General features: G+C 39.9%; 1 protein-coding gene across 1 annotated transcript in view; it reads right to left on the bottom strand.

Moving 5' to 3' along the window:
- LOC106877597 (proline dehydrogenase 1, mitochondrial) overlaps positions 1-27140 on the bottom strand; it is a 130517-nt gene that overhangs the window by 60394 nt on the left and 42983 nt on the right. The window contains exons 2-4 of the mRNA XM_089346295.1: positions 12977-13185; positions 11188-11225; positions 2354-2500 (exon numbers count right to left, since the gene is read on the bottom strand). Of these exons, the coding sequence (XP_089202421.1) occupies positions 2354-2500; positions 11188-11225; positions 12977-13185 (394 nt within the window). The remainder of the gene's footprint in view (positions 1-2353; positions 2501-11187; positions 11226-12976; positions 13186-27140) is intronic.

The following is a 27140-nucleotide window of genomic DNA, read 5'->3' as shown; positions in this document are numbered from 1 at the left end:
GGGAGAGAGGGGGAGGGGAAAATAGAGAGAGAGACCAATTGACTGATCGGTAGGTAGGTAGGTAGGTAGGTACGTACATACAGAGTGAGAAATAGATAGACAGACAAGAAGAGAGAGACACAGCTAGATAAATGGATGGATGGGTGGGTAGGTAGGTAGGTAGGTAGATATAACTGTCATAAATAGACAGGCAGCCAAATAGAGTAGAGGATACACAGAGATAGATAGGCAGAAAGACCGATAGATAGATAGATACATAGGAGGATAGATATAGAGTATACTACAGAAGAGGTAGTTATATCTGTCCTAGATTATTGTAAGCTTAGTATATCATTTGTGGAGGCGTGTGGCCTAGTGGTTAGGGTGTCAGCATCATGATTGTAGGATTGTGGTTTCGATTCCTGGACCGGGCGACGCGTTCTGTTCTTGAGCAAAACACTTCATTTCACGTTGCTCCAGTCCACTCAGCTGGCAAAAATGAGTAACGCTGCGATGGACTGGCGTCCCATCCAGCTGTGGGGAACACATACGCCATAGAAACCGGGAAACCGGGCCCATGAGCCTGGCTAGGCTTTGAAAGGGCGACGTTTCTCGTTTAGTATATCATCTACGGAGATGTACTTGCATAGCAAGTGACCCGATCTGAGATCGTGTGCTGGAACGAAAAATAATTGCAGCGTAGAAGGTGTTTATAAGCCATTTAAAATAACACACAAAATCCGTTAGATTCACTTCAACATTTAAATTTAATTTGCCAAAATATTTTCGTCGCTTTGATACGCGACCTGTTCACTGACAAAATTCCGTGCCGCATCTTTTTAGTAATACCATGTATAGTAATGCCCTTATATAAATAAATATATTTTGGGGAATAATTGATGAGGTTTTTTTATGAGGTTTTTTTCATGCTAGCTACTTGATAAATTCTTATAAAATTTATCCTATTTTTTAATTATATATATATATATATATATATATATATATTACAGAGATGTATTTGCATAGCAAGTGACCTGATCTGAGATCGTGTGCTGGAATGAAAACAATTGCAGCGTGGAAGGTGTTTATAACCCATTTAAGAAACACACAGAAACCGTTAGATTCACTTCAACATTTAAATTTAATTTGCCAAAATATTTTCGTCGCTTTGAGACCGCGACCTGTTCACTGACAAAATTCCATGCTGCATCTCTGTATATCATTATTATACATTAAATAAACTGATCTAGTACTTTGAATACCTTAATACCAAAGGGGAGCTGATTAAATTTATACACCCTTTTATGGGTATTTATACTCTCTCTTTACTCTTTTACTTGTTTCAGTCATTTGACTGCGGCCATGCTGGAGCACCACCTTTAGTCGAGCAAATCGACCCCAGGACTTATTCTTTGTAAGCCTAGTACTTATTCTATCGGCCCCCTTTTGCCGAACCGCTAAGTTACGGGGATGTAAACACACACGCGTCGGTTGTCAAGCGATGTTGGGGGGGACAAACACAGACACACAAACACAGACACACAAACACATACATATATACGACGGGCTTCTTTCAGTTTCTGTCTACCAAATCCACTCACAAGGCTTTGGTCGGCCCGAGGTTATAGTAGAAGACACTTGCCCAAGGTGCCACGCAGTGGGACTGAACCCGGAACCATGTGGTTGGTAAGCAAGCTACTTACCACACAGCCACTCCTGCGCATATATATATATATATATATATATAGGCGCAGGAGTGGCTGTGTGGTAAGTAGCTGTCGTATATATGTATATATATATATATATATATATATATATATATATGTATATGTGTGTATATGTTTGTGTGTCTGTGTTTGTCCCCCCACCATCGCTTGACAACCGATGGTGGTGTGTTTAGGTCCCCGTAACTTAGCGGTTCAGCAAAAGAGACCGATAGAATAAGTATTAGGCATCCAAAGAATAAGTCCTGGGGTCGATTTGCTCGACTAAAGGTGGTGCTCCAGCATGGCCGCAGTCAAATGACTGAAACAAGTAAGTAAAGAGAGAGTCTATCAGATCCAGTTTTCATGCATGGATAGACAAACCCTAGCTCACCAAGAGTTGCATACTTGTTGGGGACCTTCACCTAGTTTAGTTCACCCATCGGAGTAGTTTTGCAGGATGTGGCCACTATTGCATGTACTACTTCGATCCACAAGTGAGGGTTGTGTGCCAGGTAGGGACCAAAGCAGATGAGTCGGGCCCCTATGAGGACAATACATTCTCCCCTTAGAAGTGCTCCTCTTCTCTGACATCCCATATGCAACCACCACCCCCACCATGACCACCACCACCACCAACAACAACAATAACAACGATAGCGCCAACTTACCAGAGACGGCATCGATACAATTGAGGAAGATGTTCATGTTCTCGTCGCAGTCGGCCTCATCTTTATAGAAATAGGTTCTTGCCTCAAACACTTTCTCTCGTCTGTCACCAAACTCTTCATGGGCCCGGTACCGTTTGATCTCAGGATCTGAGTAAGACAGAACAAAGACATATTGAAAGATAATTGATTAATGTCAAGCCTAACTATAGTCCTCTGCATACATTATCAAACATTACCACATTTCATACCTGCCATGATGAAATACCACAAGGTATAGAAAATACGTATTCGCCTTTATATATTTAATCCTTTATATTGAACACTCAATATTTCATCTATTCAATAAGACATATTCCATATATTCAATAAGACATTCAATACTTTATTTCATTGTACCATCCATTTTTATTTTATATTGTATATTGTATATTATATTATATATTGTATATTCCATATTCTATATCCCACATTGGTTTTGCAGGAATATAAATAAAACATAAAAAACAGACAGTGTTGGAACTCTTTTAAACAAAATAATACATTCCTCTATACACAATCATACAAAACCCCTTTTTTTGTATTTATTTTTACTCGCATATATATATATATATATATATACCTCTCTTTCTCTCGGAGAGGTACAAGCACATACTATTTCTTTACTACCCACAAGGGGCTACACACAGAGGGGACAAACAAGGACAGACAAACGGATTAAGTCGATTACATCGACCCCCAGAGCATAACTGGTACTTATTTAATCGACCCCGAAAGGATGAAAGGCAAAGTCGACCTCGGCGGAATTTGAACTCAGAACGTAGCGGCAGACGAAATACCGCTAAGCATTTCGCCCGGCGTGTTAACGATTCAACCAGCACATACACAGACATATACACATGCGGCAGTAACTTCCGCCTACCAAATTCAACCACAAAGCTTCGGTCGGCCCGGAGTTATAGCAGGTGCCACATGGTGGGACTGAACCCGAAACCATGTAGCTGGGAAGCAAGCTTCCTAACCGCACAGCCATGCCCGCACCGACATATGTATATATATATATATATATATATATATATATATATATATATATATATATATATATACAAAATGGCTGATAGTTAGCAAGGTGAGACACACATAAGAAGGAAGGAAACAAAGGACCACTGATGAGGTCACAGAAGTGTGACGAAAGAACTCTGGCCGAAATAAGATTAAGATTAATGTAACATAAAGCTGAAGCAAATTAACACCAAATATACAGTGCGTGTGTTTTTATTGGCTAAACTGGCAATATGACCATCCCCAAGTACAACAATATATATATATATATATATGTAGTGAAACTAACCTCTATCGCCATTATATACAAACAAACGCGAGTGTAGTAGAAAGCAACTCATTCCCTGTCATCACCTGACTGACTATTCTTTGCACGGGTAAATTATCTCCATTTGCCCCCAGGACGCAAACTGACCAACCATAGCCCCTAATAAGGTCACGTGATAGTGTTTTTCTAATGCTTCTCTAGAGCCTACCTTCAGCTATAAATAGCCTGCTAGATACCCGGCAAATTCGTCGCGCCTCAGATCTCCTTTGAGATCTGGCCGCTGACCACACACACGTAACACAGCCAGCCAGTTCCAGCGACGACATCGACACCATCGTCCGACTACGACTACCAGCATCGCCGCCGGCGTCGACATGACTCTACACGTACACAAGCTACCGCCAGCTAACCGCAGCACTTCTTTTCAGCCCTGTTTGTGTGAATCGCCTCACCACGAAATTAACAGACAAGAACCCAGTCGGCGAAGAACATCTGTATTCAAGAACCCGGCCCGGCACTGAAGCCCTAACATCACGACGAGTGATCGCTCTGCCCTAACGCTTTCACTTCTTATATACAGACACTTACCACTGTGTACTCTAACAAAGAACTGGTATAAATTCTTATACGTGTTACTGACTCTATTCACTACTCTGTAACTCCTACATACACATACATGTATTACTCGCACACACTCTTTTGTTTACATGACGGCCAGTCTTATATTGTGTTTTATTATGTCGCATTCACACACACACAGACATACAATTTAATGCTACAATAAATCTTACTGTTATTCATCTTTATCGGTTGGTTCAATATCGTCTTCCTCACTGGCATTTACGAATTCTCTATGTTATAGAATTATAACATATTTATCATTTTATATTTTGTGGCGACCGTGTGACGCGTTTAATAAAGGAGCCTGTTTTTCCATTCGTCACCATTTCTCCTTTTGGTTCGCACGGTCGTTCTTACATATATATATATATATATACACACACAATTATAATTAAGGATATCTAAAAGATACCATCATGCTAGATATAGCAGTCAAAACTTGACTCTAAAACCACATCAAATATTCATACAGCACCAGGAGAGAAAACAAAGAGACAAAATAAACTAGCAAAAAATTATTGGATAGTTTTGCTAGTTTATTTTGTCTCTGTCTTCTCTCCTGGTGCTGTATGAATACTTGATGTGGTTTTAGAGTCAAGTTTTGACTGCTATATCTAGCATGATGTTATCTATTAGATACCCTTAATTATAATTTTAATAATAATTATTACCTATGAGGTTTTTATTCCCATGCTAGCCACTTGATATGATCGGTATTTTAAATAACAATCTTATCCTTATTTATATAAATTTATATATATGTATATATATATATAGTCCTTAATATATATTATTATACATCACATTTTCATCTGTCATTCGCCTTATAAACGGAATGAAAATGTGCCTTTTTTAAAGCAAATTGTGACAGGTGATGAGAAATGAATTATCTACCGAAATGTTCAGAGAAAGCGATCCTGGAGTAAGCGACATGAACCACCCTTAGCCACCCCAAAAGCGAGTCTTCACCCTAAAAAAATCTTGCTTTGTGTCTGGTGGGATTGGAAAGAAATTCTGTACTAAGAGCTTCTCCCAAGTAACCAGACAATTAATTCTGAGAAATACTGCACACAATTGGACGAGTTAAAAGCAGCAATTCAAGAGAAACATCCAGAATTGGCCAACAGGAAGGGTGTTGTTTTCCAACATGATAATGCAAGACCACACGTTTCTTTGGGAACCAGACAAAAATTGCTGCAGCTCGGCTGGGATGTGTTACTCCACCCTCCATATTCATCAGATATTGCTCCTTCAGATTTCCACTTATTCAGGTCTCTGCAGAATAGTCTTAATGGTAAAAATTTCAATTCCTTGGATGACGTAAAAAGGATACCTTGATGAATTCTTTGCCATGAAACCATCTCGATTCTGGGAAGAGGGTATTTTCAAGTTAAAGGAAAGATGGAGATGCATTGTGCAACAAAATGGTTCATATTTGGTTGATTAAAAATGGAATGACAAGTATTTATTGACCTTTTTCTTTCCTTTAAAAATCGGCATGAACTTTCCGGACAACCCAAGAGTATATATATATATATATATATATATTTAAAATACTTGGTTTCAATTCCTGGACCAGGTGATGTGTTGTGTTCTTGAGCAAAACACTTCATTTCATGTTGCTCCAGTTCACTCAGCTGGCAATAACGAGTAATCCTGTGGAGGACTAGCATCCCATCCAGGGAGGAATTTATACGCCAGGGAGACCGGAAAAACAGGCTCTATGCTCCTTGTGAATAAATGTGGACTAACTAAAACAAACTGGCAATGGTTGTCAAGCGATGGGGACACAAATACATAACCACCACAAACCACAGACATACACATATTATGTACGGTCTTCTACAGAGACTAACAGAATTGTTGTCGTCATTGTCATCATCATCTTCATCATCATTAGGGCAAAATGAAGAAATCATTAAAACACAGAACAGAATAATTACATTATCTACTTTGGTTCTTTATGCTGTTTTGTCTTCAGACAATCACCATCAGATGAAGATATAAAAAGCAGTCGATCAATGGTTATTTAGAAATACAAGAGTAACAATAAAAATAATCATTGGTTTCTCAACTGAAATTCTTTCTTTGACACACAGCTATAGTCTAGACTCCTCATTATTATTATTATTATTATTATTAATCACTAGACTTCTTCTTCTTCTTCTTCTTCTTCTTCTTCTTCTTCTTCTTCTCCTTCTCCTTCTCCTTCTTCTTCTTCTTATTATTATTTATCACAAGCAGGAAATGGTATTTATTTTAATGATAATAATAATGGTTTCAAATTTTGGCACAAGGCCAGCAAGCTAAGACGAGAAGGGGGTAGGTTAATTATATTTATTTCTGTATTGCCCACAGGGGGCTAAACACAGAGGGGACAGACAAGGGGATTAAGCCGATTACATCGACCCCCAGTGCGTAACTGGTACTTATTTAATCGACCCCAAAAGGATGGAAGGCAAAGTCGACCTCGGCGGAATTTGAACTCCAAACGTAACGGCAGACGAAATATCGCTAAGCATTTCATCCGGCATGCAAACGATTCTGCCAGCTCACCGCCTTATACATTAATTATATTGACCCCAGTGCTCAACTGGTACCTCAGCAGAATTTGATCTCAGAATGTATAGACAGACAAAACACGGATCTTTTTTAAAACGGGGGCCACATTTTTCATTAATGTTTTACGTAGTGTTTTTGGTACGGAAAGACTTTCAAACTTCGTATACTTATCTATTTTGTGTTATAGAACAGAAAAATATCTTTGTATTCGAATTTATTTCATGTAAAAAATTGTCTTATTTCGATAATTTCAACCAATCACTGACAAGTATTCAGTTGTTTACATTTACTCCTTTGGTTGATTAAGCGGTGTAAAGCGTATTTAATCTCCATAGCTTCGTTTTATTTGCTTTTTTTCATTTTCTTCTTTTTTTCTTCGTTTTATTTGCTTTTTTCTTTTTAAATTTGCTGTTTTACCCTAACCCTAACCCTAACCCTATCACCGATAGAATTGTTTCAGAATCGTTTGTTTATGTAGTCGGCACTTAATGTATATCGGCTGAATGGACGTCAGTGATTGGTTGAAATTACAGAAATACGACAACTTTAACATGGAATAACTTAGGGATTTCTTTTTTTTTTTTTAAGAAGACTAAGAGAAAAAGATGTTTTATATGAGACATTCTACCAGTGTTCCAAGTTTCAAAGTGTTTCGTTAATGAAAAATGTGGCCCCCGTTTTAAAAAAGATCCCAAAACACCACTAAACATTATGCCCAGAATGCTAACGATGCTTGCCAGTTCACCGCCTTATTTTAACGAAGTAAGATAATGATGTGATGTTGGTTAATGGGATGAAGGAAGAAGTTTGGAAGAAGGGACAGCAATTTGGAAGAAGGGACAGCAATTAACGTTGAAGTTATCGTTTAGCTTTTACTTGTTGCAGTCATTGAACTGTGGCCAAGCTGGGGCACAACCTTAAAGGGCTTTTTTTTTTTTTTTTTTTTTTTTTTTTTTTGCTTTTAACAATTCTCATTAGACAAATATCTGTCAAATGTAAATAATGTAAATAATTTCCTCTGCATGTCTAAAAAAAAAAAAGGGGGCAACTAAAAGAGGTTAAGGTAGGATTTGCACTCTGACCTCGTAAAACCCTCACCAGCAACAACTACCAAAACAGACCCTTGGGTAGGAGGGTTGTTGCTTGAGGGGTGAAAAAGGTGTCGTCCACTAGGAGTAATAAAGGAAATCACCAACAGGTGATGGATACAGTGAGACACAGTTGCAGGGCATGCCCCCTCTTATACTGCTACTTGTATTTGTGAAACGAGTTAAATTATTAAGTGAAAAATTGGAAATGTTAATGTTATCTTTTATCTTCTACTTGCTTCAGCTATTGGATCAAGGCCATGCCGGGGCATCGTCTTGAAGGGCTTAGCTCAACAAACTGATCCTTGTATTTTTTTCTGTTTCTTAAAACCTGGTACTTATTCTATCAGACTCTCTTTGCTGAACCGCTACATTACAGGGACATAAACAAACCATCACCAGTTGCCAAGCAGTGGTGGAGAAAGATGCACACAAAAGTACACACGCACACATATTAGCGGAGTATGATGTTGCCAGGTAATTTTCAAAATAGAATGCCTTGGCGGACTTTCAGAATAGTACACCCACATAAACACACACACACGCACTCACACAAGTCCTCTCACACTCACAAACACACACACATGCACTCACACAAGTCCTCTCACACTCACAAACACACACACACAAGCTTCTTTCAGTTTTTGTCTATGAAATTCACTGACAAGGTTTTGGTCTTTGCCCAAGGGGCTATGCTGGGAGACTGAACCCGGAACCATGTGGTTTGTAAGCAAGCTACTTACCACACAGCCACTCTACACCTCTATGCTGGGGGACTGAACCCAGAACCATGTGGTTGGGAAGCAAACTTCTTATTTCTTTACTGCCCACAAGGGGCTACATACAGAAGGGACAAACAAGGACAGACAAACGGATTAAGTCGATTACATCGATCCCCAGTGCATAACTGGTACTTATTCAATCGACCCCGAAAGGATGAAAGGCAAAGTTGACCTCGGCGGAATTTGAACTCAGAACATAACAGCAGACGAAATACCTATTTCGTTACTGCCCCCCACAAGGGGCTACACACAGAGGGGACAAACAAGGACAGACAAGGGGATTAAGCCGATTACATCGACCCCCCCCCCCCAGTGCGTAACTGGTACTTAATTTATCGACCCCGAAAGGATGAAAGGCAAAGTTGACCTTGGCGGAATTTGAACTCAGAACATAACAGCAGACGAAATACCTATTTCGTTACTGCCCACAAGGGGCTACACACAGAGGGGACAAACAAGGACAGACAAGGGGATTAAGCCGATTACATCGACCCCCCCCCCCCCAGTGCGTAACTGGTACTTAATTTATCGACCCCGAAAGGATGAAAGGCAAAGTTGACCTTGGCGGAATTTGAACTCAGAACATAACAGCAGACGAAATACCTATTTCGTTACTGCCCCCCACAAGGGGCTACACACAGAGGGGACAAACAAGGACAGACAAGGGGATTAAGCCGATTACATCGACCCCCCCCCCCCAGTGCGTAACTGGTACTTAATTTATCGACCCCGAAAGGATGAAAGGCAAAGTTGACCTCGGCGGAATTTGAACTCAGAACATAACAGCAGACGAAATACCTATTTCGTTACTGCCCCCCACAAGGGGCTACACACAGAGGGGACAAACAAGGACAGACAAGGGGATTAAGCCGATTACATCGACCCCCCCCCCCCCCCAGTGCGTAACTGGTACTTAATTTATCGACCCCGAAAGGATGAAAGGCAAAGTTGACCTCGGCGGAATTTGAACTCAGAACATAACAGCAGACGAAATACCTATTTCGTTACTGCCCCCCACAAGGGGCTACACACAGAGGGGACAAACAAGGACAGACAAGGGGATTAAGCCGATTACATCGACCCCCCCCCCCCAGTGCGTAACTGGTACTTAATTTATCGACCCCGAAAGGATGAAAGGCAAAGTTGACCTTGGCGGAATTTGAACTCAGAACATAACAGCAGACGAAATACCTATTTCGTTACTGCCCCCCACAAGGGGCTACACACAGAGGGGACAAACAAGGACAGACAAGGGGATTAAGCCGATTACATCGACCCCCCCCCCCAGTGCGTAACTGGTACTTAATTTATCGACCCCGAAAGGATGAAAGGCAAAGTTGACCTCGGCGGAATTTGAACTCAGAACATAACAGCAGACGAAATACCTATTTCGTTACTGCCCCCCACAAGGGGCTACACACAGAGGGGACAAACAAGGACAGACAAGGGGATTAAGCCGATTACATCGACCCCCCCCCCCCCAGTGCGTAACTGGTACTTAATTTATCGACCCCGAAAGGATGAAAGGCAAAGTTGACCTCGGCGGAATTTGAACTCAGAACATAACAGCAGACGAAATACCTATTTCGTTACTGCCCCCCACAAGGGGCTACACACAGAGGGGACAAACAAGGACAGACAAGGGGATTAAGCCGATTACATCGACCCCCCCCCCCCAGTGCGTAACTGGTACTTAATTTATCGACCCCGAAAGGATGAAAGGCAAAGTTGACCTTGGCGGAATTTGAACTCAGAACATAACAGCAGACGAAATACCTATTTCGTTACTGCCCCCCACAAGGGGCTACACACAGAGGGGACAAACAAGGACAGACAAGGGGATTAAGCCGATTACATCGACCCCCCCCCCCCCCCAGTGCGTAACTGGTACTTAATTTATCGACCCCGAAAGGATGAAAGGCAAAGTTGACCTCGGCGGAATTTGAACTCAGAACGTAACAGCAGACGAAATGCTGCTAAGCATTTCGCCTGGCATGCTAACGTTTCTGCCAGCGAGCCAGCAAACTTCTTACCACACAGCCACGCCTATGCCAAATTCAAATCAGTTATTTTCTTTTTTTTTTTACCAATGCTGATGGCAGTAAGCAAATAATTACTTCTGGATCTGGTTCCACAACCCCGACCTCTGCATTGCTGAACAAACCACTAAACAAATATACACACAGAATTGCGTATTTGTTGTGTGTGGAAATAGAGTTGTTTAGAAACCAAATAATATAGATTGACATATGTTGCCATTAGAGAAAATAGTCATGAGAGCAGTTGGAAACGTGCCAGGGTATTTTTTTGTTTTGTGTGTGTGTGTCTGTGTGTGTGTGTGTGTGGGGGGGGGGGTTGGAATAGCAGCAGAGTCAAGGCTTCACGAAGCCAATTACTTTGTTTTTTAAACAAGAGACAGAAATTGATGACTATTACTGTGAAATAATAACTCACCTTGGAGTTCACCAGATGGCATGTCGGACGTACAACTCCTGGAAGAGAGAACACAGAGACATGAGGAGAAATACTGGGAAGGCAAAACCTGCGTGCTGTGTCTAGCTAGCTATTTGTCTGTCTGATTGTCCATCCATCCATCCATCCATCCATCCATCTATGTATCTGTTTGTCACTCTACCAATCACAATTTCTCTTGCTAGCTAAATAGATAGATAGATAGCTAGCTAGATAGATAGATAGCTGTCTGTCTGACTATATATTTCTCTATCTCTATGTATCTTCTGTCTATTTGTCCGTCTGACTGTCCAACCATCTGTCTAAGTATGTATCTATTTCTCTGCCTATCAATCAATCTCTCCAGCTAGCTGTTAACTAGATAGAAAGCTATATTTCTGTATAACTGTGTATTTATCAATAGCTTTCTATTTATCTCTATGTATTTGTCTGTCTGTCTATCTGTCTGTCCATCTATGTGTCTATTTCTGCATCTATCAATCAATCAATCTCTCTAGTTACCTATCTCTCTACCTCTTTCTCTCAGCGAATGGATGGATGGATAGAGAGAGAGAGAGAGAGATAGATTTCTTTATTTAACCACACAGGAATTAACATAGAAGGGACAATACAATGTAGAATTCTTCTTTTTCGAAATCGACTAAAAGGGATCGAAAGAAAGACGTTTTTGGGGGGCGTGTACACAAGTAGATACAAGGTGATGTTTTTTTTTTAACAATTTGAATTCCTAAAAGGGAGAAGAAATATAACACTGACAAGAGTTATCCATGGAAAGAAAAACCTACGAAAAATAACCATGATAACCTCGGCAAAAGGAAAAATCTATGAGACCAAAGTACCCTCTCTCTCTCTCTGTTTGTTTATAGGTTAATGCTCAAAAGTGGTTCCATCATTTATGTGTACCATTTTTGCTACATTCAACCACCTTTTATTAAATCTTTTATTAGACAAAACTTTCCAGCAGATCTATAATGAAACCTTTAGCATTCAGATCACCTGGTCAAATGTAATGCTTATATATCTACATTGTTTTGAATTAATCCTGCATTATCTCATGGTTTTGAGATTTCAATGATGTGATTTGATTGTATATTTTTAGAATGACATTGTAGAGTAGGTGTGAAAGGCCAGATCTGGCTGGTTTGCACATTGTCAGTGCCAGATTGTTGGCACTCTGTCGCTTAAAACGTCGAGGGTTCCAGTTGATCCGATCAACGGAACAGCCCGCTCGTGAAATTAACGTGCAAGTGGCTGAGCACTCCACAGACACGTGTACCCTTAACGTAGTTCTCGGGGGATATTCAGCGTGAAACAAAGAGTGACAAGGCTGGCCCTTTGAAATGCAGGTACAACAGAAACAGGATGAAAGAGTGAGAGAAAGTTGTGGTGGAAGAGTACAGCAGGGTTCGCCACCATCCCCTGTGAAATTAACATGCAAGTGGCTGAGCACTCCACAGACACGTGTACCCTTAACGTAGTTCTCGGGGGATATTCAGCGTGACACAGAGTGTGACAAGGCTGACCCTTTGAATTACAGGCACAACAGAAACAGGAAGAAAGAGTGAGAGAAAGTTGTGGTGAGAGAGTACAGCAGGGTTCGCCACCATCCCCTGCCGGAGCCTCGTGGAGCTTTTAGGTGTTTTCGCTCAATAAACACTCACAACGCCCGGTCTGGGAATCGAAACTGTGATCCTATGACTGCGAGTCCACTGCCCTAACAACTGGGCCATTGCGCCTCCACACTAATTTAAATACTAAACGGTTAACTCACTCCATTTCTGCTTTCTTGGCTTCCTCCGATGACAAATCCTTCTCCACACTATAATCCAGAATGGATTTCACACCAAACTTCATGTTCTTCTCTATGGTTGGTCTAATGTCTTCCTGGTCCTCCCCTGCTACAAATTGACCGTAAAATGTGGCCTTCATCAATTTCGTAAACAGGGTTTTCCCAAGAATTCTTCGTGACCATTTCAGGAGCTGGAAATAACAAAACATAACAAGAGACGTATTAGATTTACAAACAGAAAAATTATTATTTCTGAATCTCTCAACGAGAGACATACAGTAATGGTAGTCTAAAGTAAAGATTATTTGCCAACATAAAGGTGGCAGTCATGGTTGGGACGAATGTTACTGTTGTTTAACCCCAGGAAACATCATCTCCAGCTGGTTATACGACACACAATCTGTACAAGGACATAGACTGTGTGTCGTATAGCCAGTAGGAGACGATGTTTCCTGGGGCTAAATAACAGTAACATTCATCTCGGGGACTGCCACAATATGTTGGCAAACAATATTTGCATTAGATTTGCAGCCAACAGCAAAAAAAAAACAAAACAAAAAAAACATTTTCCTGAAGGGAAGAAGGCACACACACATATATATATATATATATATATATATATATATATATATATAGGTTAAAAAAAAAAACACAAAAAAACAATAACAAAAAAAAACAACAAAGTGAGGACGTGATACGGATAGTGTTATTGGACGCTCAGGAAAGGAAAGAGAGAGTGTATGACGTTTCGGGCGTAGCCCTTCGGCGGAAAGATATATATATATATATATATATATATACGTCTGGAGGTGCAATGGCCCAGTCGTTAGGGCAGCGGACTCGCAAAAACACCCACTACACTCTCAGAGTGGTTGGTGTTAGGAAGGGCATCCCTGTTATTATTATTATTATTCAGGTCACTGCCTGGAATCAAACACAGAATCTTGGGGTTAATAGCCTGTGCTCTTAACCCCAAAATTCCAAGTCTGATTCCAGGCAGTGACCTGAACAATATTAATAATTCGAGCAAAGGCATTGCCAGTGCCCCTGGACTGGCTCCTATGCAGGTATCATGTAAAAAACACCGTTGGAGCGTGGCCGTCGCCAGTACCACCTGACTGGCCTTCGTGCCAGTGGCAAGTAAAAGCACCCACTACACTCTCGGAGTGGTTGGTGTTAGGAAGGGCATCCAGCTGTAGAAACTCTGCCAAATCAGATTGGAGCCTGGTGCAGCCATCTGGCTCGCCAGTCATCAGTCAAATCGTCCAACCCATACCAGCATGGAAAGCGGACGTTAAACGATGAAGATGATGAATCTGAGTTGAATTTTGAGTTGGCTGAAATCATCATCATCATCGTTTAACGTCCGCTTTCCATGCTAGCATGGGTTGGACGATTTGATTGAGGACTGGTGAAACCAGATGGCTACACCAGGCTCCAATCTGATTTGGCAGAGTTTCTACAGCTGGATGCCCTTCCTAACGCCAACCACTTCGAGAGTGTAGTGGGTGCTTTTACATGCCACCCGCACGAAGGCCAGTCAGGTGGTACTGGCAATGGCCACGCTTGAAATGGTCGATTTTATGTGCCACCTGCACAGGAGCCAGTTCAGCGGCACTGGCAACGATCTCGCTCGAATGTCTTTTCACGTGTCACAGGCACAAGTGCCAGGAAGGCGATGTTGGTAATGATCACACTGGAGCTATTTATGTGCCACCAGCATGGGAGCCAGACAGCTGCTCTGGCAACAATCACACTTAGACGGTGCTCCTAGTGCTCCACTGGTACAGGTGCCATCACGATTTCACAATATTGTTGGATTTGAAAGAGAATATGAAACTGAGAAGAAGATTTGCAAAAGAAGGTGTCTTTGCCTACATATCGATTAACGAATCACACCCAAATATTTTTCGACATGTAGAAGCAAGCATCATTTCTTTCCCTACCACATGGATGGTGGAATCTGCATTTTCAGCTTTTTTACTCTTTTACTCTTTTACTTGTTTCAGTCATTTGACTGTGGCCATGCTGGAGCACCGCCTTTAGTCGAGCAAATCGACCCCAGGATTTATTCTTTGTAAGCCTAGTACTTATTCTATTGGTGTATTTTGCTGAACTGCTAAGTTACGGGGACGTAAACACAACAGCATCGGTTGTCAAGCGATGTTGGGGGGGACAAACACAGACACACACACACATACATATATATGTATATATACATATATACGACGGGCTTCTTTCAGTTTCCGTCTACCAAATCCACTCACAAGGCTTTGGTCGGCCCGAGGCTATAGTAGAAGACACTTGCCCGAGGTGCCACGCAGTGGGACTGAACCCGGAACCATGTGGTTGGTGATAGTTTTGAGTAGAAAAATAAATAACTTAGATGTCAACAGCAGAGGAACTATCAAACTCAGACTAAACGAGTTCATTAAAATTGATTACGATATCTTGTGTCAGAAACACTAGCTGAATGGACTAAAAATGAATGACTTTAGGAAAAATGATTTTGATATCTTGTGTTTATCTTTGTTTACTAAAATAAATTCTAAATTTTATCTTTTGTTTGCTAAAATAAATTTTAAAGTGTAAACAGACTATTTTGTCTTTTCATTCAGTATTTTAGTATGCAAAATAAAACAGCATAGAGTAAAAGTAGAAGTGGTCCCTAGAAATTTTTTCAAGTAAAAAATGGTCCCTGGGCTGAAAATGGTTGGGAACCACTGTACTAGACTAACCATGACCGTTGGTTCACTTGGGAAGTCTGAGTTTCCCAGCAACAGAGTTTTGTTTCATGGGGTTTTTTTCTTCTTTCAACAAATATGACATTGAAACCATGGGTAAACGGCTCCTTTCCCAGGAAAAAGAAAGATCTGGCTGCTATTTCTTGCATGCCCTGCTACCACATAACAGGTATTTCGACTCCTTTATTGCAAATAGCTGTTACGTGATGGTAGGGCATACTAGAAATAGTAACCAAATCTTTGGAACTGAGATATGTTAAATGCATTCCAAAAAAATTTCTTGTAATGGTATTCTCTTGGGGCAATCTTTCGCTTTGACTCTCAGAACTGTCATCCAGATCAGCTGGTTTTGTTTGTTAATTTCCCTAAAAATTTATTTATTTACTTTTTGTTTTAAAGTGAAAGAAAGGAGAAAGTGAAAGATGTATGAACGGGTATATGAAAGTGAATCTAACAGTTTTAGTGTGTTTCTTAAATTGCTTAGAAACACCTCCCACGCTGCAATTGTTTTCGTTCCAGCACACGATCTCAGATCAGGTCACTTGCTATGCAAGTACATCTCTGTAATTTTTAAAATCACATTCAGTTAAAAATATTTCTAAATGATTAAAATATCGTGTACGTCAAAAAGTCGACTTTTTTTCCTTCTTAGAGAGTACGAAGACAGTGTGTGTGTGTGTGTGTGTGTGTGTGTGTGTGTGTGTGTGTGTGTGTGTCACAGATAGCGTAAACAAACAAAAATTGTGTTTACTCATTTGCATTAATAAATAGAGATATGCAAAAAAAAACAAAAAAAAATCTTGGGCACAGGCGAACATCGCTAGAGTTTTAGTATCATTAACCCATTAAGTCCCAGAGTACCTAAATTTCTGAATACCAACCACATGGTTCTGGGTTCAGTCCCACTGCGTGCCATCTTGGGCAAATGTCTTCTACTATAGCCTCGGGTCGACCAAAGCCTTGTGAGTGGATTTGGTAGATGAAAACTGAAAGAAGCCTGTCGTATATATGTATATATATATATATATATATGTATGTATGTGTGTGTATATGTTTGTGTGTCTGTATTTGTCCCCACAACATCTTTTAAATTTTTACAGATGATTGAAAATAGGTTAAAATGAAAAAAAAATAATTATCAAAACTCCTTTATCTCAAGTAGAAATGGAAATACTCAGTGTCCTAAAAATAGGACACTGAGACAATGTGATATAGCTTATTTAATGTTCTCATTTAGTGTCCTATTTATAGGACAGTGAGACTTAATGGGTTGAGACAAGAGAGCATACATACATACATACATACATATATACACACACACTCATTCATATGGTAATGCACTACATTACAATACACTGCATGGAGAGCTGGAGAAGGTCATTTCTGGCATTTATGTACAGTGATTTAAAAAAATTTACGGAGATGTACTTGCATAGCAAGTGACTTGATCTGAGATCATGCGCTGAAACAAAAAAACAATTGTAGCGTGGAAGATGTTTGTAAACCATTCAAGGATACGCAAATGCGGTTAGTTTCACTTCAACATTAAAACTTCATTTGTGTCAAAGGCCCAGGAAGACCTGGGCTGAGGTGGTGAGGCAAGACCTTCGTACATTGGGCCTCACCGAGGCGATGACTACTGACCGAGACCTTTGAAAATGTGCTGTGCGTGAGAAGACCCGGCAAGCCAAGTAAGATCGTTGCCAGTGCCCCTGGACTGGCTCTTGTGCGGGTGGCACATGAGATGCACCATTTTGAGCGTGGCCGTTGCCAGTACCGCCTGACTGGCTCCCGTAGGATTTTCGAGTGAGATCGTTGCCAGTGCCCCTGGACTGGCTTGTGCGGGTGGCACATAAAAGACACCATTTCGAGCGTGGCCGTTTTCGTGTGGGTGACACGTAAAAGCACCCACTACACTCTGAGTGGTTGGCGTTAGGAAGGGCATCCAGCTGTAGAAACTCTGCCAAATTAGATTGGAGCCTGGTGTAGCCATCCGGTTTCACCAGTCCTCAGTCAAATCGTCCAACCCATGCTAGCATGGAAAGCGGACGTTAAACGATGATGATGATGATGAAACTGCAAACAATTCAACGACAAAACTTCCACAAGAGTGACGCGGGTACTAAGTTTTCTCAGTAAACAGCACACGCGTACACACATTCATAGCCTTTCATTTGTGGGTATGCATATCTACGTGTACGCAGGTGTGTATTGGGATGTTTTTTTTTTTTGTATGTATGCCTCCACGGAGTTTTAATTAAAACTCGTTTTGGTAGACTCCATCTACCTTACAAAAAGACATTGACCTACTAACCTCCAAGCTAAGCACTTTTATTTTGTAACTCTATCTCACTTCACCAGTTTTCAATGTGTGTATGCAAATATCTATGTATTTATGTGCGTGTATGAATGACTGTCGGCGTTTATGTATTTATGTTGTATGTAACTTTTATTTCCGACTTGGCTCAATCATTGGAATGTGACTATACTGGGACACCGCCTTGAACAATATTTAGCTGAATGAATCAACCCCATTTTTTTCTGAAGCCCAGTACCTATTTCATTGGCTTCGTTACAGGGATGTAAACATACAAACAATGGTTGTCAACCAGTGATAGGGGACAAACATACACACATAAGTGCAGTAGTGGCTGTGTGGTAAGTAGCTTGCTTACCAACCACATGGTTCTGGGTTCAGTCCCACTGCGTGACACCTTGGGCAAGTGTCTTCTACTATAGCCTCGGGCTGACCAAAGCCTTGGGAGAGGATTTGGTATTCGGAAACTGGATGAAGCTCATTGTATATATATATATATATATATATATATATGTATATATATATATATTTTCCCGAGCGTCCAATAACACTATCCGTATCACGTCCTCACTTTGTTGTTTTTTTGTTATTGTTCTTTGTGTTTTTTTTAACCTATATATATATATATATATATATATATATATATATATATATATATAGGCGCAGGAGTGGCTGTGTGGTAAGTAACTTGTTTACCAACCACACGGTTCCAGGTTCAATCCCACTGCGTGGTATCTTGGGCAAGTGTCTTCTACTATAGCCTCGGGCCGACCAAAGCCTTGTGAGTGGATTTGGTAGACGGAAACTAAAAGAATCCCCTCATATATATGTGTGTGTGTGTGTGTGTGTGTGTGTTTGTGTGTGTATGTGTTTGTGTGTCTGTATTTGTCCCCCCACCAACATCGCTTGACAACCGATGCTGGTGTGTTTACATCCCCGTAACTTAGCGGTTCGGCAAAAGAGACGCCGATAGAATAAGTACTAGGCTTACAAAGAATAAGTCCTGGGGTCGATTTGCTCGACTAAAGGCAGTGCTCCAGCATGGCCGCAGTCAAATGACTGAAACAAGTAAAAGAGTATATACATATATATATATATATGTGTGTGTGTGTGTGTGTGTGTGTGTGTGTGTGTGTGTGTCTGTGTTTGTTCCCCCTACCATTGCTTGACAACTGATGCTGGTGAATAAATAATACTAAAAAACACAAAAAACTCTTCCAACTGTCTGTTCTGATATATAACAACTGCGAAAACAATATTTCCAGAATTATGTAACTCACATAAAAAAAAAAAAAACTAATACATACTTCACATAAAAAAATCTAAAAAAAAACAACCACATACTGGATTGTAAAACTTGAATAAGCAGACGCACTTTAAGAGGACACAAGCTTGGAATGTAACCCTGCCTACATAATTATATAAATAGAAACATATTGGGTTGGTCATCTCCTACCAATTAAACAGAGGCACTATCCATAAGTACATACGTGCATACTTGTATACATACATATATATATATATACATACATAGATGCGTATAGACATGCACACATGCATACGCATGTACACAGATGCATACACACACACACATACATACATATATGCAAACATACATACATACATACATACATACGTACGTACATATATATCATGAACTAACTGTTTCTTTCTCAGATGCAGCACAGAATTTTGTCAGTGAACAGGTCGCGGTCTCAAAGCGACGAAAATATTTTGACAAATTCAATTTAAATGTGTAGGAGTGGCTGTGTGGTAAGTAGCTAGCTTACCAACCACATGGTCCCGGGTTCAGTCCCACTGCGCGGCACCTTGGGCAAGTGTCCTCTACTATAGCCTTGGGCCGACCAAAGCCTTGTGAGTGGATTTGGTAGACGGAAACTGAAAGAAGCCCGTCGTATATATGTATATATATATATGTATGTGTGTGTTTGTCCCCCCCAACATCGCTTGAGAACCGATGCTGGTGTGTTTATGTCCCCGTAACTTAGCGGTTCGGCAAAAGAGATCGATAGAATAAGTACTAGGCTTCTAAAGAATAAGTCCTGGGGTTGATTTGCTCGACTAAAAGGCGGTGCTCCAGCATGGCCACAGTCAAAAGACTAAAACAAGTAAAAGAGTAAAAGAGTAAGTGAATCTAACGGATTTTGTGTGTTATTTTAAATGGCTTATAAACACCCTCCACGCTGCAATTGTTTTCGTTCCAGCACACGATCTCAGATCAGGTCACTTGCTATGCAAGTACATCTCCGTAACTATTTATTTGATTTTCACTTTAGCTTTTCACAAAATCATTAGCACGATGGGCATTGGTTAACGGCATTTCGTATGTCTTTACATTCAGAGTGGTGGAGGCGCAATGGGCCCAGTGGTTAGGGCAGCGGACTCGCGGTCGTAGGATCGCGGTTTCGATTCCCAGACCGAGCGTTGTGAGTGTTTATTGAGCGAAAACACCTAAAAGCCCCAGAAGGCTCCGGCAGGGAATGGTGGCGAACCCTGCTGTACTCTTTCACCACAACTTTCTCTCAATCTTACTTCCTGTTTCTGTTGTGCCTGTAATTCAAAGGCTCAGCCTTGTCACACTCTGTGTCACGCTGAATATCCCCCGAGAACTACGTTAAGGGTACACGTGTCTGTGGAGTGCTCAGCCACTTGCACGTTAATTTCACGAGCAGGCTGTTCCGTTGATCGGATCAACTGGAACCCTCGTCGTCGTAACTGACGGAGTGCCAACATTCAGAGTTCAAATTCTCCTGAAGTTATCTTCGCCTTTCATCCTTTCGGGTTCATAAAATAAGTACTAGTTGAGCACTGGGGTCGATGTAATCAATTTACCACCTTCCCCGAAAATGCTGGCCTTGTGCCAAAGTTTGAAACCATTATTATTATCATTATCTTTATTATCATTATTATTATTATTAATATTATTATTATTATTATTATTATTATTATTAATATTATTATTATTATCATTATTATTATTAATATTATTAATATTATTAATATTATTATTATTATCATTATTATTATTAATATTATTAATATTATTATTATTATTATTATTATTATTATTATTATTATTATTATTATTATTATCATTATTATTGAGTGAGAGAACAGTACAAGCCATTGAAGTGACACTGGGGTAAAATATACAAAGCCCAATATACCCGTCATGACTACCCGTCTGATAAGGGTACACCAGGCACATGCATCGCAACCACATGTGAGCGACATGGTGATCTATCAAGGTAAAAGAGTACTTGACCTTGCAGGTGGGGTCCAGTTAGAATGTTCTTCAGGACGAGTAGCCCATGCTGCTCAAAAAGGCCCCTGATTAAGGGTTGCTTAAGGTTCCAGAGGTGACTTATTCAAACCCCAAAGAATTCCTTTCAACACATGGCAATGATGCTCCCCCACTACTTCTGCTCATGATCAGAGATGCACATATCGTCAGCCACTAAGGGACATGCTCAACTGTTTATAACGTCAAACAACTCACAAGCAAATCTGTGATATTGAGCAGAATATTTGCTGTTTCCCATCTTTTATACCAAGAGAAAACATGGATTTGGTGTAAATAACAGACATAGTCAAGACTATTGAAAAGCTTGCAAGATGCAACAAAAATTTTAGGAAAATAAAAATAAGTGGAAATTTTACTGGTGAGTGTGTTAAATTATAAGGCACAAAAAGAAAATGATTTTCCCCAGACAACAGTGTATATATATATATCATCATCATCATCATCGTCGTTTAACGTCCGCTTTCCATGCTAGCATGGGTTGGACGATTTGACTGAGGACTGGTGAAACCGGATGGCAACACCAGGCTCCAGTCTGATTTGGCAGAGTTTCTACAGCTGGATGCCCTTCCTAACGCCAACCACTCAGAGAGTGTAGTGGGTGCTTTTACGTGTCACCCGCACGAAAACGGCCACGCTCGAAATGGTGTCTTTTATGTGCCACCCGCACAAGCCAGTCCAGGGGCACTGGCAACGATCTCACTCGAAAATCCTACGGGAGCCAGTCAGGCGGTACTGGCAACGGCCACGCTCAAAATGGTGCATCTCATGTGCCACCCGCACAAGCCAGTCCAGGGGCACTGGCAACGATCTCACTCGAAAATCCTACGGAAGCCAGTCAGGCGGTACTGGCAACGGCCACGCTCAAAATGGTGCATCTCATGTGCCACCCGCACAAGAGCCAGTCCAGGGGCCCTGGCAACGATCTTACTTGGCTTGCCGGGTCTTCTCACTCACAGCACAGCACATATAAATAATTTTATATGAAGGGCATTAACTGTGTAGTAATGCCTCACGCTTCGAGGGACTAAATAAGTCAAAAACTACCAAAGAGATAAATTTTGAAAGCTGCATTCCCTCGCTTTCAGTAAATATGTTGCTTATTTTTTGGTAGTTTTTGACTTATTTAGTCCCTCGAAGCGTGAGGCATTACTACACAGTTAATGCCCTTCATATAAAATTATTTATATTTATGAAAAAATGATGAATTGTTTTCATTACGAAATTTTTTTCATTATTTTTTTCATTCTGAGGCTTTTTTCACGCTGACTACTTGATAAATTCTTATAAAGAATTTATCCTATATTAGGATCTTTTTTAAAACGGGGGCCACATTTTTCATTAACGAAACACTTTGAAACTTGGAACACTGGTAGAATGTGTCATATAAAACATCTTTTTCTCTTAGTCTTCTTTAAAAAAAAAGAAATCCATAAGTTATTCCATATTAAAGTTGTCGTATTTCTATAATTTCAACCAATCACTGACGTCCATTCAGCCGATATACATTAAGTGCCGACTACATAAACAAACGATTCTGAAACAATTAACCCTAACCCTAACCCTAAGGTTAGGGTTAGGGTTAAAGCAAATTTAAAATGAAAAAAGCAAATAAAACGAAGGTATGGAGATTAAATACGCTTTACACCGCTTAATCAGCCAAAGGAGTAAATGTAAACAACTGAATACTTGTCAGTGATTGGTTGAAATTATCGAAATAAGACAATTTTTTACATGAAATAAATTCGAATACAAAAATATTTTTCTGTTCTATAACACAAAATAGATAAGTATACGAAGTTTGAAAGTCTTTCCGTACCAAAAACACTACATAAAACATTAATGAAAAATGTGGCCCCCATTTTAAAATAGATCCCTATATTATATTATATTATATATATATATATATATGTGTGTGTATATATATATATATATATATATATATATATATATATATATATATATATGTGTGTGTATATATATATATATATATATATATATATATACACACACACATACATATACAAAGGGTTGGCCAAAAGTCACCTGATAGTAAATCAAATCCATTTAATTCCAAGATTTATTTAGGTTTAACAACTGAATGAATTAATAAAAGCATCTAAATATGAAACATCAGGGAAATTGTTCAAACTGAAGTCCCTCTTGTGCGACATATTTTTCTATTCGGGTTAATATAGAATTACAAATAGTATTCATGGAATTTTGATTTACTGTCGGGTGACTTTTGGTTAATTCTGTGTATGTATAAATATATAGCAAGGATAAAATAACACCACCACCCTTTTACCCGCACCCACTTATTACACTTGGTATAGCACTAGTGTAACAATAATTGGGTACTCTCCCAGCAGTATATTGGATAGATACTATCCCTTAGTGGGTTGAATCCTCAACCCCTAACTCTCTTGCATTATATATATATATATATATATATATATATATATATATATGGGAGAATATACAAAAAATAACAACAGACGAGGACAGGTGGTGTAAATAACAAAAGTATATATTAGTATGACGCTCGGGAATACGGAAAGTCTTTGACGTTTCGAGCTACGCTCTTCAACAGAAAGAATACGGAGACAAGGAGAAAAACACGGAGAAATCCAAATACATATATGTAGACAGAGGCGCGATTGTATGTGTGTGTAGGTAAGAAAGACCACGTGGAGTTCAACAGCACTGTTAAGGATAAACAGATGGAAGAATGCAGGTGTGTATGTCCTACATGTGTGTGTGTATATATACACATATATATATAGAGAGAGAGGGGGGGAGAGACAGGGTGAACCGTATGTCTTTTAAAGGATTATATATAACGTGTGAGGAAGTGTAGATGGTGGGGGTAGAGACGGAAGGTGACGGGATGATAGTGGTGGTGGTGGTGGAAACAACGCGTTAGTGCAGTAGTAGTAGTATGAGTTTCACAAACTACTAGACACAGCAGCCAAAACTCCTTCAAAAGAAAAAGACGTATTAAATGATGCAATATTCCGGATTTATTAAAAGTACTAAGTCATAGCTGGAACACCTTTTTATCTGCTCGACTGAGACTGACCTAAAGCTAAGATACTCCTCTCGCCGCTACCATACGAGTCGCCCCCCCCCCCCCCAGTAACCCCTCCCCCCCCCACCTTCACACAACCATGCCACACATTACACTTGAAATAACACTATGACGTCATAATGGAACTTTTCATACGGTCTCACTCTCTCTCTCTCTCTTTCTCTCTCGTATGTCTACTATCTATCACTTAGTCACTCTCTCTCTCTCTCTCTCTTTACATTTATTTCTTAGATGCTTCCACCCCACTCTCTCTATTTCTTAGCCTCTCACACTTTTTCCATACACAACCATTTTCTTGTTCTCCCTCTCTCTCTCTCTCTCTCTCTCTCTCTCTCTCCATCACATACACACACATCCACGTTCTCCTTTCTCTTTCATCGTCGCTCTTATCCTCCCCGCCATCTCTCTATCACTGTCTGTCTCTCACGCTTTCCCATTCATACAAAACCGTTTCTCATTCTCCACAGTCACACTATCTGTTCACCTCTTTCTATCCCTCTTGGTTTCTCTTTTATACATACCCGCTTTCATTCCCCCCACCCAGGCTATAAGACTGAGAGAAAGAAAAAGACAGACATAGAGAGGGAGAAACCGAGAGAGAAAGAGAAAGACATAGAGAAAGACGACAGGCAGAAAGGGTAGAGAGAGAAACAGACAAGCGGAAAGAGAGAGACAGAGCTGAAGGGAGAAAGAGTCAAAGATAGTGGGGGAAAGAGATAAAGGGAGAAAGGGTTAGAGAGAGTGGGGAAAGAGACAGAGAGAAGACAGACAAAGAGAGAGACAATGGCTAATTGTTGCCTTCGATCCGCTTGCCAAGTTTTCCATATGTATGTAGACAGGTAGATAGAAAGTGCAAAGAAATGGCGAATCTCTGACGATGAGCTTTCGCGTTCAATCAACAAAAAATACTCGCTCCTTCAGTGTATGACGTATTACGTGTAAAAGGTGCACGAGTACTTGTGACACACGTTCCTTTCTTTAAGTACAACCCACATACACGCGGTTTTACTTTCACTTGTTTCAATCACCCGACTGCTGTCATGCTGGGGCAGCGCCTTGAAGGAACGTGAGAAGGTACAAAGTAAACTACAAATATAAAAAAAGGAAACGTGTGAGATCTTTATGATTTGACGGGCAACATTTTTTTATGTAGTGTTTTTGGTACCGAAACACTTTCAAACTTCGAATACTTGTATATTTTGTGTTATTGAACAGATAAAAAAATTTTGTATTCGAAGTTATTTCATGTAAAAAAATTGTCGTATTTCGGTAATTTCAACCAATCACTGACGTCTATTGAGGTGGAAACAATTACGCCGTGGAATGTAAACAACGGTGTTACGGGATTTTTTCCCTTGAATAAAATTAGTGCCGTTGTTTGTCAACAACAACTATCAGCGGTATATATTTCGTTTGTTACTGTTATTTATGACATCGTTCGTGCGTTTGTACTGGTTTTAGCTTTAGGGTTTTAGGGTTAGGGTTCGGGTTTTAGAGTTAGGGTTAGTTTTAGGATTACGGTTAGGGTTATGATTATTTTTGCCATAACCTTAACCCAAACCCTATAACTCATAACCATAACCCTAACCCCAACCCTAACCCTAACCCTAACCCTAAAACCCGAACCCTAACCCTAAAACCCTAAACCCTCACTAGGGAATAATGATATAATTAAAAAGGGAATAACATACTTGACACCGAACAGCAGTAACTCTATTGAGCTGAATAGACGTCAGTGATTGGTTGAAATTACAGAAATACGACAACTTTAACATGAAATAACTTGCGATGTACAATTTTTTGTTAAGAAGGTTAAGAGAAGAAGTTGTTTTATATGACACATTCTACCAGTGTCCCAAGTTTGAAAGTGTTTCGTTAAGAAAACAAGTGTTGCCCGTCAAATCATAAAGAACCAACGTGTGTGTGTGTGTGTGTAGAATGTGTTTGCACATCTGAACATTTGTTTAAACTTTTTTCCGATCATCACTTTGTAACTTTAGATTCCCCTAAACACTTCATTTCTATATTTGTACTATTGATAAGCAGATGCTTGTCGAAACCGGTTTTTGTGTTTATTCCTTTATTTGTTTCAGCTATTTGACTGTGGCCGTGCTGGAGCACCGCCTTTAGTCAAGCAAATCTACCCCAGGACCAGCAACGGTGGGGGGCACAAACACAGATACACACACACATATATATATATATAATATATATATATATATATATATATATATATATATATATATATATAAGCCCGTCATATATATATATATATATATATATATGTGTGTGTGTACGTGTGTCACCCCACCATCGCTTAACAACCAATGCTGGTCCCCGTAACTTAGCGGTTCAGGAAAAGGGACCAACCGAATAAGTACTAGGCTTACAAAAAATAAGTCCTGGGGTCGATTTGCTCGAATAAAGGGTGCTCCAGCATGGCCAGTCAATTGACTAAAACAAGTAAAACAGTAAAAAAGAGTATACATACACATACATATGCATACATAAATATATATATATATATATATATATATATATATATAATACAAATAATAAATGAGTATATGCATATATATGTACATACCTACATCTACCTGTATATATAGATTCATATCTGGGTACAGTACGTTGCAAAAAACGTGGACAAAATGATAAACAGAGTACAGAAA

Source organism: Octopus bimaculoides, chromosome 30 (assembly GCF_046866305.1).
Source record: "Octopus bimaculoides isolate indiv1 chromosome 30, ASM4686630v1, whole genome shotgun sequence".
In the NCBI taxonomy this organism is placed as follows: domain Eukaryota; kingdom Metazoa; phylum Mollusca; class Cephalopoda; order Octopoda; family Octopodidae; genus Octopus; species Octopus bimaculoides.
Note: the sequence above shows the minus strand (reverse complement) of the source record. Positions and strands in the feature narration are given on the sequence as shown.